Source organism: Solanum pennellii, chromosome 1, assembly GCF_001406875.1.
Source record: "Solanum pennellii chromosome 1, SPENNV200".
Lineage (NCBI taxonomy): Eukaryota > Viridiplantae > Streptophyta > Magnoliopsida > Solanales > Solanaceae > Solanum > Solanum pennellii.
In genome coordinates this window covers 3,953,221-3,965,346 of record NC_028637.1, presented here as the reverse complement: position 1 = coordinate 3,965,346, position 12,126 = coordinate 3,953,221, and the positions used below count along the sequence as shown (strand labels likewise).

Sequence of the window (12,126 nt, the reverse complement as noted above, 5' to 3'; positions counted from 1 at the left end):
GGGTGGGGGCTCTTTAAATGTATGTGAACGTTTCCTCATATCCACAAAAATAAAGATATGACTTATATAACATATTTTTAAAGTTAAAATTGTGATGCAAATGGTAAGTGTTTCTATAAAGTTGCTTTCAATAGATGGTGTTTTACTTTTAAAATATAATTAAGTTGCTATTTTAGCTTGTTTGTCTAAAGTTTTAGGAGATTAAAAATGGTTAATGTGTTTTTTCTTTTGGAAGTGTGTTTTTTAAAAATAAAATATAAAAAATGAGGGGTTTATTTTTTGGGACTTTGATTAGATCAAACTGTTTTCGAGAGAAATGTGTCCACGAGAACATCATCAGATGTTGTAGATAAATTTATTAAATAATTAAGTTGAATAATATAATCTGTTTTTCCGAAACTAAAGTAATTTTCCTTCACGATACTTTCTTTTTTAACAAAAAAACATTTGAGAAAAATATAATTTAAAAACACTTTTAAATTTTTTAGCCAAACACAAATTGTAGCTTAAAAATGCTTTTGAAATTCATTAATCAACTACTTTGTACCGAGAGTATTTTTAAAAAAAAATAATGCTTAAACGATTAAAAATTACTTACTTCGAAAAACACATTTTAATAATATATTAAAAAAGTAAAATTAAGTACTTCTTTCAAAATAAACATTTTGTGTTTTGTTAACTTATTTAAAATTGCTTTCTATGTGTGCCTTAATAAGTATATAGTTTTTGTCTAATTTTCTTTTTTAGAAAATATTTTTGAATATCAACTTACGAAATGAAAAATTAAGAATGCATATATTTACTCCAAAAGAAAGAAACAAAAAAAGATGGCATGCTAGCAAAAACAATACAAAATTGATGATGCACATGGAGACTAGGATAATTTAGGCACGTAATATGAGTATTGGATAATGAAAAGGGTAAAATTTAATCGTATCAGATGTTTATATTAAGTTAATATATGTATGATATGTGTTTAGATTTATAATTCATTTTATTTCAATAAATCACGTAATAATAGAAATTAAACTGACTTGGTATAAATACCTTATACGGATAAGTTTTTTTTATAATGAAAGCGTATGACTATTTTGATATAAAATTATTTATATTGTTGAAATATACTAGAAACAAAGTCTATTTGATTATATTAGACACCTGACAAACATAGAAAAGACTATAATCGTTCATCATATCAGTCAAATAAAAAACTACGCCAAATAATGACATATAATTTAAGTTACTATTCTTCAAAGAATTAACATTATTTGGATTAAATACGTTGTTCGTGACCTCATTATTTAAAAAAAGTATTTGAACATGTATAATTTTAAAAATTATGTTAATTTTTTTTAGAGTAATTTAGAGTGAAAATATGAAAATAAATATTTGGAGTTTTTCGAATTTTAGAATATTTGGTCTAGCAATGGTGTTGGTAGCCAAATAATTGAATGTATGGTTCATAGCATTGAGTCAAAACCTTAGCACATTACTTGGACGCATTGTAAGGATAAAATACCTACACTAGTCAATACCTAAATTAACTATTCAACAAAATGCAAAATTATAAGCAGCCAAAGATGATTAATGACGTTTGTTTAATTCTTTATAGTTGGTGGTCTCGGAGGATGATCAGTCATACTGAGATTGAGACACGTGCTACAGAGTTGAAAAACATTTTACAATTGGCGAACAATGACATTATTACTGAAAACAAAAATAATTCACTGTGAAACAATGAAAGCACATTCTCACTAAATAGTGAAATTTTTTCCCTAATTTTTCATGTTAAAATAGTTCCTCACCGATTAATCGAAAATATATGTGAAAATAGTTAGTAAATATTTTTAAATGAAAATATAGTGATTTTAATAGTACGCTTTGAAGTAGAAATCTCACTAACTATGCACTTATTATTTGTAATTTTTGAGAAGAAACAATGAGTAATTATTGATAATGTATTATATATTTGTAAAATTTTACCAAACCAACCAAATAGAAACTATATATATAATAATAGTATATATAGTTTTCAATTCAATAATTGAGGAAATAATAAATAAACTGTAGAATCCAGCGAAAGGGGAATATTAATTAAAAAAATCAATATTAATATTGAATCTTTTTGGATAGAATCGACGTCAATTTTGAAAAAATAGTTGACAATTTTGTATATTCTGTTCTTTTCGTAAGAGGTAATTATGAACAATATATCCAATTATAGAGGAAGGTGTTTTCATAATAATAATCATAAATTTAAAGAGATATTATTCTTGTATTTAGGGATCAATTTACAAAAAAATATGTCATACTTTTTATTTTTTAATGTGTGTTTGTTTTTTAATATTGACATCTTATTACGCTCGGATGGTTATTCTGAAAAAAATTTATGAGCACATTGGTATTGTGTGGGAGAGCATTACGTATAGTTTCACCATTTTTAAAAGGATATTTTTGCATTTCGGACCTTAAATAATGTTGTAAAGAAAATTTATTCATATACGATGTTTATATCATATCAATTAAGGATAAAGGTAATAACTTTGTAGACTATGACCGAATTTCGTACGTGTGTATATATATATATACACACACCATTATATATATATATATATATATATATATACACACACACACACACCATTATATGAAGTTAGGGCATATCCGATTAAGCTCGGAACATAACCCTTGAATCAAGCAATAGTCCATTAGCGTATTTGTTTGAACAATATTTTTTCTATCCACTTTTAATTATTATGAAAAAATATATCGTAAAATGTTAGTTGAAGCTGCTGCTATTTTAACTCAAAAAAAATTATGACAATTAAAAGTGGACGGTTCATTAAATAATAATACTACTACTTAAACTTTGACACATGGATATAGTGGAAACTAAAGTCAGGGCGAACCCAATATTTAAAGATATGGGGTACACTACTATGAATGACTCAAGGATAAGACTAGGAGTGGCACAAGGGCACCGTTAACAACATAAGCAAAATACAACATCTTTTTTTCATATTATACTCCAACCATCTAGAAAATGAACCCTTAAACCATGTCTGTAAAACTAACCCTTGGTTGAGAAAACTATTTTTCTTCAAAAATCTATCCATCTCAAAGCACAAGAATTAACAAAAAATTATTGTAAAATAGCTTATGAGAAAAACTTACCAATTGACACATAGATAATAGGAGTAGGACTTCAATTTTGGAGTCTTATATTTGTGTTAGGGAAAATTATTTGTTTTTAAATTCCAGTAGAAAGGAATGAAATCGGATGACAAAAAAGGATGATTAAGAAATGAGGCGGCAAAAACAAGTTCTAATTTGGGATTGATTCTTTGCCACAAATTACTTTATATATATATATATATATATATATATATATATAAAGTAATTTGTGGCAAAGAATCAATCCCAAATTAGAACTTGTTTTTGCCGCCTCATTTCTTAATCATCCTTTTTTGTCATCCGATTTCATTCCTTTCTACTGGAATTTAAAAACAAATAATTTTCCCTAACACAAATATAAGACTCCAAAATTGAAGTCCTACTCCTATTATCTATGTGTCAATTGGTAAGTTTTTCTCATAAGCTATTTTACAATAATTTTTTGTTAATTCTTGTGCTTTGAGATGGATAGATTTTTGAAGAAAAATAGTTTTCTCAACCAAGGGTTAGTTTTACAGACATGGTTTAAGGGTTCATTTTCTAGATGGTTGGAGTATAATATGAAAAAAAGATGTTGTATTTTGCTTATGTTGTTAACGGTGCCCTTGTGCCACTCCTAGTCTTATCCTTGAGTCATTCATAGTAGTGTACCCCATATCTTTAAATATTGGGTTCGCCCTGACTTTAGTTTCCACTATATCCATGTGTCAAAGTTTAAGTAGTAGTATTATTATTTAATGAACCGTCCACTTTTAATTGTCATAATTTTTTTTGAGTTAAAATAGCAGCAGCTTCAACTAACATTTTACGATATATTTTTTCATAATAATTAAAAGTGGATAGAAAAAATATTGTTCAAACAAATACGCTAATGGACTATTGCTTGATTCAAGGGTTATGTTCCGAGCTTAATCGGATATGCCCTAACTTCATATNTATATATATTCTTTGGAAAAAGAAAGTATGAAATTTGATTGAGACGAAGAAGGAGAAAATTGGACAAGCTTTTCGATTATGGCTTAGAAGGGAAACGAGAAAATTTTTGAATTTATTTTTTAGTGAAACTCAGTTTTTAATATAACACAAAATTTTGATGACTTTTTACTTTTAGGGGAAAAGATCAAATCGAGTACTTTTTATAATACATTAAGAACTATATTGATCATGCAAAATATATTAAGGATCAAAATAAGTCAACCTCCGTACATTAGGGATCATGTTGATAATTTTCTTAGAGAAAAAACTTCAAATTTAAAGTTAAAAAATATTAAGGATCATTCTGATAATTTTTCAGAGAAAAGGCCGCATATTCGACCAATACACAATTAAATATATATTCATTCTATCAAATATCTATATATATTATATATATATATGTGACATTCACAAGTGTATTTAGGTCCGTCCCTAATTAAAGTCATAATTTTGGTGAAGAGAAAACACATCCACTAATTAGTATATCCTCTAATTATAAAATACTTCAAATTAACGCAAAAATATCTAAAGAAAAAGACAAAATAATTTGAAGGCTATTAACTTTAAATTATTATTTTTAAATAAAAAAAAGTTTGTTTAGTGGATGTGGAATTGTGGATCTACTTTAGTACGAAGGAAAAGTCAGGTCACAATTGCATTTATATTTAATTATTATATTTTTTGTGATATTATATTGGAATCAGCAGCTTAATTAATTTATCAAATTATTATTACATGATTGGTGAAGATAATGACGAAATGCTGTGTGATTGAAGTATGACATATTATTATAACAATAATTGAAGTATGGTATATTATTATAATAATTATAATAATATTATTAACGTTCCTATAAGTAATTAATAAGTTGTTTATAACGTTGTGGTAACACAAGACAAAAATATATAATAGAAAGAAAAGCAAAACCATAATAATATAAAAACTTTTAACTTTACCAATAAATTACCAACTACCTACCACTAACATTATTAAACATTTTAAAACATTTTTACTATCATTAAGAGGTCACAATCCTTCATTAACGTGAAAAAAAGTTAAGGCATAATATATAAATATATTTTTAATTTAACTTTTAATTATTATACATTTTCTTTTTTACAATTTTCATTTTTATAGGGCTATATGAATTCGAATGATAGACCTTTTTGGTAAAACAGATCAAATTTTATTATTATTTATATTTATGTTTTTAATTTTTTAATGGAAAAATGTACAACTACCCCTTCAACATATGCCTGAAATCCCAGATACACACTTATACTATACTAAGGTTGCCCCTGAACTTACATTATAAGTAATTTTCTACACCTTTTATGCTTACGTGACACTAGCTTGAAAGAAAAAGTCAATCAGCATTGGCCCACAAGATAGTGCCACGTAGTCCAAAAATGGTAGAAAATTATTAATAAAATAAGTTCAGGAGGTAATAGGACCTTAGCATAGTATAAGTGTAAATCTGAGATTACGGACATAGATTGAGGGGGTACTTGTGCATTATCCCTTTTTTAATATACATAAGTAAACACTTATATTTATATAAAAATAAATAAATGGATACAAGTATTCTAAATAATGTCATATATGACCGACCAGTTTGTGTCTTACATGTTGTCTTAAGTATATTATGTCACGTAGAATATGTGTGTTTATTTGTTCTATTTCATCCAAATTTAAATGTTTATTTGTATATATTCATAACTAAAGAACGTAAATATAATATGAAGCTAAATTAAAAGACGTATTTATGTTTATATATTATTTCTATATTGACATTCTTAGCAATTAGCAACAAAAGTAAAGTGATTTCACTTATTAATTTGGGGGTGTATGAGTGTATTAAGTGGACTCACCTGTGAAATTCACACAGCATTTTTGTTTAATTTCTTTTTGACATTACTTATAGCCCTATTTTATTATTTTGAGTTTTTTTTTTCCTTCAAAATTTAAGCCCAAACTTCATAATAAATAATTGACATTTCTTTATTATTTGAACAAATAATAACAATAATAATATATCTATATTAAAGTTAGAGATGTCCTCATCACTTTCAATTTCTTGTCCAACTCAGTGTTTCCTATGTGTAATCTTAAACTATAGAAAAGCCACCATATGTACAAGCATGATGTATAAACATGCCCCAAATAATATATTCTAAAAACAAGTTTCTTTTACTATTTTGCACTCGTTAAACTATTGAAAACGTGATTTTAGATAGGAGGGTGTGAAGAACACATATTAGGATAGAAGATTAGTAGGTATTGCTGACCGTAGCGTTATCTTGCTTAGGATGGTTGATATTTATCATTATACTAGTTGTATTGTTATATAGTTCTTGTTGATGATATTCATCATTACTTAAAGTCAGTTTGAACTTGCTTAAAAGTTAGTCAAATCAAATATTTGACGAAGTGAAAATAACTTAAGATAAGTTTAGAATGATTTTAAAAAATTAGAAATAAAAAAACTAGGTCTCACTCTACTTCTTTTTTTTGGATTTAAAGTCATTTAAGTTTAATTTTTTATTTTTTAATCTAAGAGTACTTTTTCCTAGTAAAACAGACATTATATTATTGGTTTTAATAGTACTTTATACTATATATTGTTTATTGTATTTCGATTATTGCACTGTTTTAAAATTGTTGTTGCTTCCTTCTGGTAGATTTTGTATTGTTTCCTTGTGACTTGCTATGTTTTCTTCTTTCTATTTGAAATCATGCATCTGAATCGAGGATCCTTAGAGAACAATCTATGTACCTCTATCTACAAGTTAATAGTAATATCTTTCACTTATAAAATTTCACTGAGTGTGTTATTGTTATCATCGTCTTAATAAGTGTCGGATTTTTTGACAAAATAAAAAGAAAGAAATGACATATGTATAATTTTAGGTAGTATCTCGTTTGGTTGGGAACAGTTATCCCCAGCTCAATTCTTCTGGGATAATTTAGCTCATCATTTATGTGGGATAACTTATCCATTCACTAGATATAAATGGTGAGATACGTTATTCCAAACAAGATAATAAAATTTTATTCCAAAACTATTTTTATGACAAAATTATTTATTCTTATCTTTATACCGAACGACTAATAGTTTGATGAATTTAAAGCCCGCCACTTGAATTAGCTAACTAATAGTGGCTGATAAATATCAATTAATTTTCTAAATAAGCAGGTTACGTATTGAAATACAAAAGTTTGATATTGATGAGATGTTAAACCTACTTATTTCATCGACTCAATTTATTTTAATTCATTTAACTCAGTTAATTTTAAAATTAAATTAATATAAAATTCAAAAATGAATCATGAAGTTTTTTTTTTCATATATATTTTTTTTAAAAAATTACATTTTTGTTTGATTTGTCATAATATAATATTTTTTTAATATTAAATACTCAAATAAATAATAAGGAAACAAACATAAAAAGTAAAATTTTTAAAAAATGAAACAGAGTCATTCTATCTTTATCTATTATATATTTTTCTTTCTAGCAGAAAAAGTATAATTATTTTTCGAATAATATAACATCTGGATTAGAAAGAATATTATTGTACTTGATTTAGTTAATCTAAACCAAAATCGACTATGTACATTCTCAATAAAGTAATAAGGAATTTATGTCTTCGATCCATTTTATTTATCGTGATTTATTTTACATATATATTTATTAAGAAAATTATTAATTAGTGGATAATTTAATTAAATTATTCTTATTTATCACTTCTCTTTTATGCACCACATTAAAAAGAACAATAATATTTATAGACATAATTAATTTAACTTGAACAAGTGAGAAGGAATTAATGAAATGCTTTCTATTAATTTGATTATGTGACAAACTCATAATATTTTGAAATTACCTATAGTATTGAATTTGAATCTATTTTTGAACTTCAAATTAGGGTTTTAGATAGTGACAATTTTCGAAGCGCGACCACATGTATCAATTTTAAAATTTTACTTGCTATGTTAAAGTAATTTTTCTTTTACTATTCAATCAAATTTTAACAGAAGTACTCCATACAATATCTATATAGATGCATAAACAGCGAAAAATTATTTTATTTAAAAATAATTAATTAATACATGTTCTTGCTCTATTAAATCACTTAATTATGTATAGTAAGTGAATATTATAATTTAGTATAAACATTAAATGTGAATAACTATTTTATTTATTGCAATATAGATTAAGACATGGAATTCCAACCATTCAATGAAATTAGTCTTAATTCTATTGCTTCATTAACTTAATCCGAATTATAGTAATATCTTATAATTTAAAAAATGGAAAAATGACAAGATCACATATTATTAACAACGTAAAATTACTATTTGTCCCTTATAAATTTATAATTACAGAAATTCCTCAAACTGATACAATAATATAAGCGTTGATATATTAATTTAATGCGCCACATATGTTAATCGTTAAATTCCTTGTACCTACTGATAAAAGTTTGGACTGGAGTGATAAATATATTTTTATTTTTAATTTAAGATTTAGAGTCTTTTTAGTATGAAATTACCTTTGTTAAAAGCGTTTACTTCTCAATATCAAATTTTTTATATAAATTTAAATTTAATTGAGTTTCAAATACGAAATACAAATATAAATTAAGTTAATTCTATATTAATATTAAATTTTTAGTTGATACGTATAAATAACTTATCAAAATAATAAATTATATTTTTATATAAGCTTAAAATATTAAGTTAAATTAATCTTTAAGAAATAATTAAATTTACTCGTGAAAAAACAACACACACCAATAATAAGGTATTTCTTTTTATTTTCATTCAATATTCAATACTGATATAATGAAATATCGACTAAATTTGAATAGCACGCTATAAAATTCATTTATATTGATAATCCCAATATGATTTCCTCATTCTCAAGATTCGAATCTAAAATTTATAATTAAAAATAGAATAATTCGATCAAGACATCGTAATCTATATCGGTGTAAGGAGTATTTCTTAATTTAGTGCAGCTGCCAAGCACAAATAAATAATTTAAAATTGACGCATTACCTACTATCACTTATTAAGCTGCCGAAAAATTAAAGTAATAAAAATAAAATTTGCCGTTAAGATGACAGTTATACTGACCGGCAATCACCCAGATTTATTGCACTAGTCCAAACTTTTCTCTTTATATATGACTGGTATAGTCGGTTATAGGTCAATTAAAAAGAATTATGTCAGATAAGTAAATATATTAGTTAATTAATATTTTTAATTATATTTATGTGTCTGAATTCACTTTTCTTTACTCTTTGCACTATTTCATTCACATCTCTAGTCCTTTTCCAATTATATGGATAAGTAAATATATATTAATTAATTAATATTTTTAATTATATTTATGTGTGTGAACTAAATATACATTTTTTCTACTCTTTGCCCACTTTCACTCACATCTCTTGTCCTTTTTAGTTATACGGATAAGTAAATATTAATCAGTTAATATTTTTAGTTATATTTGTGTTTCTCTCCGCTTTTTGCCCTCTCTCGTTCATATCTCTCTTTCTTCTCTAATCTCACTCGCTAGATATAGACAAATATACATTTATACCCTCGATATATGTTGTCGCGGGGGCTCAAATCTTTGATGAAGAGCACTCGCGCTCGTAGAATCCAACTTCAGAACCACAACAACCATGGAAGACTTTGTTTAATGGGTTTTGAAGCAAACGCTATATAAACTTTTTAGTATTTTTCTGTCGGAGGTCAATGGATGCTTGAGCATCTAAAACTATATACAATATATAATTATTTAATAAATATACGTATCAGTACGATATATTTTGTGACAACCCCCTCGGGATCCACATACTCAGGTATTGTCTCTGCCATGGGCGGCCATTCGCTCTTTTAATCCCCTCTTATTGGCTCGCAGCCTCAAGGGAGAATCGAACCCGTGACCTATGGCTCCTTTACATCCCTCCCAATGAGATCGCCTCTTACCAATTGAGACAAATACAATTTACAACTTTTGACTTTTTGATATCTCTCTCTTACCTCTCTTAATCGTAATTAGTGCTATTTGCAAAATCTTTCCGAAAAAAAATAATCTTAGAGCTACTTATTTTATTTCCTTTTATACCCCTCCGTCATGGCTACACTAATATAAAAGCGCATATACCTGGCCGCCAATTTCTTCATTTCTCCTACAACGCTAGGTTTTCACTTAACCCCTCTACTTCACTCGTAATTACCATTCTACCATTCTTCTAACAATCCCCGCCGGTCACCGGAAAACCGATTCTCGCCGCCGCTCTTGGTCTCCATCTCCGATTCAAGTAAAAAATTCGGAATCATGATGCCATCTCCGAGAACTCACCGGCGAGGTAACGACGAGAAAAATCGAAAGGATACGAGGTTATCGGAGAAATCCAAGTCGTTTCACGACCAGAGCTCAGGGAGCAGTAAAACGGAGTTGCTACGAAGGCCGAAGACGGTACCGGATTTACTCGCCGGCGGCAGAAATTCTGCCGGTGAATCGTCGTCGGCGAATATCCGTCCGATGAAATTAACGAAGTTGCTGTTAAATGTAACGATTCAAAGGAGTGTTGGACCTGTACAGGTACTAATATCGTTGGAATCGACGGTAGCAGATCTCATCGCCGCCGCTTTACGGCAGTACACGAAGGAAGGACGACGGCCGGTACTTTCCTCCATTAACGCCGGCGATTACGATCTTCATTACTCGCAGTTCAGCTTAGAAAGTAAGAGCCAATTATTTCTTTTAAAAAATATATTTACTTACAAATTTAAAATTATGACATGCTTAATTACATGATTGAGTATAATATATAATAACATTCTTATTTATTTTTAAAATTTTCAAAATATTAATATTAATCTTATATTTTTTCGATTTCTATTTGTTGATTCTTCAACATCGGCACGTGACATAGTCAGAATTTTCATTAAGGTTGTTCAAAATATTTGTGTTTAAATCTTTAGAAATACATCAATGAAGCAGCGAAGAGCGTTCGACATCTATTATATATACATAATAAATTATCTTAACAACGTATAAATAAGATAATCTTTCACCAAACTCCTTAGTATAAGGTGGCTTCGCCCTTAGGCTATCGTGTTGTTGTTCTTTAATGTTTTTCTACTTATGACATATATTAAGATGTAGTAAAACGAATAATTTATTTTTTGATTTGTTTATTTTAAATATAAGTGTATAAAAAATTTAATTTTCAAGAAATTATTTTTTTTATTAATAATATTATTGTTTTTGAATTATTTGTTTAGGTTTGGAGAGGGAAGAAAATCTCAATGCATTGGGGTCAAGAAATTTTTTTATGTGCCCAAAAGATGTTGCCTCAACGACGTCGTATTTGAGTTGTGGAAAACAAGCTGATACAACTACCAAGATACCTTTGCCATGGCTAAAATTCATGGATTTTTTATTGTGAAAAAAAGATAAAGATTAAAAATTTATAGTCTTGCAACTTAGTAATATTTCTTATTTTTAATGATATTTCTAAGTTCCGCTCGATCGTTTCTCAAGTTAATATATTCAATGTTCGAAAAAGAGTAGACTTTTGAAAGTCTGGAGCTGGTAGTTATGAATAGTGTTATTTTTTACAAAAGTTATCTCGTTATAGCTTGATACTATACATTTGAGATTGTATTATTTTATACAATATAGTACATGTTATAGTTGGTCCAAATTTGAGAATGATGTATATAATTAAGTAATCTCAACATGATGTAACATAATTGCAAGTGTTAAATTTGAAATGTAATGTATATATGTAACGACCTGTTTAGTCGTTTTGAGCAGCAGATTTTAATTCTGGAAAATTGACTGAGGAAACGGACCCCACGACGGAACGTCACAGGCACGACGGACCGTCGCAGGGTCTCGTTTCAGCATACTTAGAAATTCTGAAATTGGGTACTGAAAATCGACTCTCTGTAAT

General features: G+C 27.3%; 1 protein-coding gene across 1 annotated transcript; it reads left to right on the top strand.

The window, feature by feature from the left end:
• The first annotated feature begins 10,332 nt into the window (after positions 1-10,332).
• On the top strand, positions 10,333-11,874 carry LOC107031576 (uncharacterized protein At4g22758-like). The gene is made up of 2 exons (XM_015233026.2): positions 10,333-10,908; positions 11,453-11,874. Exons 1-2 carry the CDS (start codon positions 10,500-10,502, stop codon positions 11,614-11,616), a joined length of 573 nt encoding a protein of 190 aa, XP_015088512.1. The 5' UTR covers positions 10,333-10,499; the 3' UTR covers positions 11,617-11,874.
• Positions 11,875-12,126: the final 252 nt, after the last annotated feature.

What these genes read in the sequence shown, in the direction of transcription:
- LOC107031576 (XM_015233026.2), top strand. Translation starts at nt 10,500, where the DNA reads ATGATGCCATCTCCGAGAACTCACCGGCGAGGTAACGACGAGAAAAAT. An exon ending in CTCGCAGTTCAGCTTAGAAA is followed by an intron (nt 10,909 to 11,452) that starts GTAAGAGCCAAT and finishes TTATTTGTTTAG; the next exon opens with GTTTGGAGAGGGAAGAAAAT.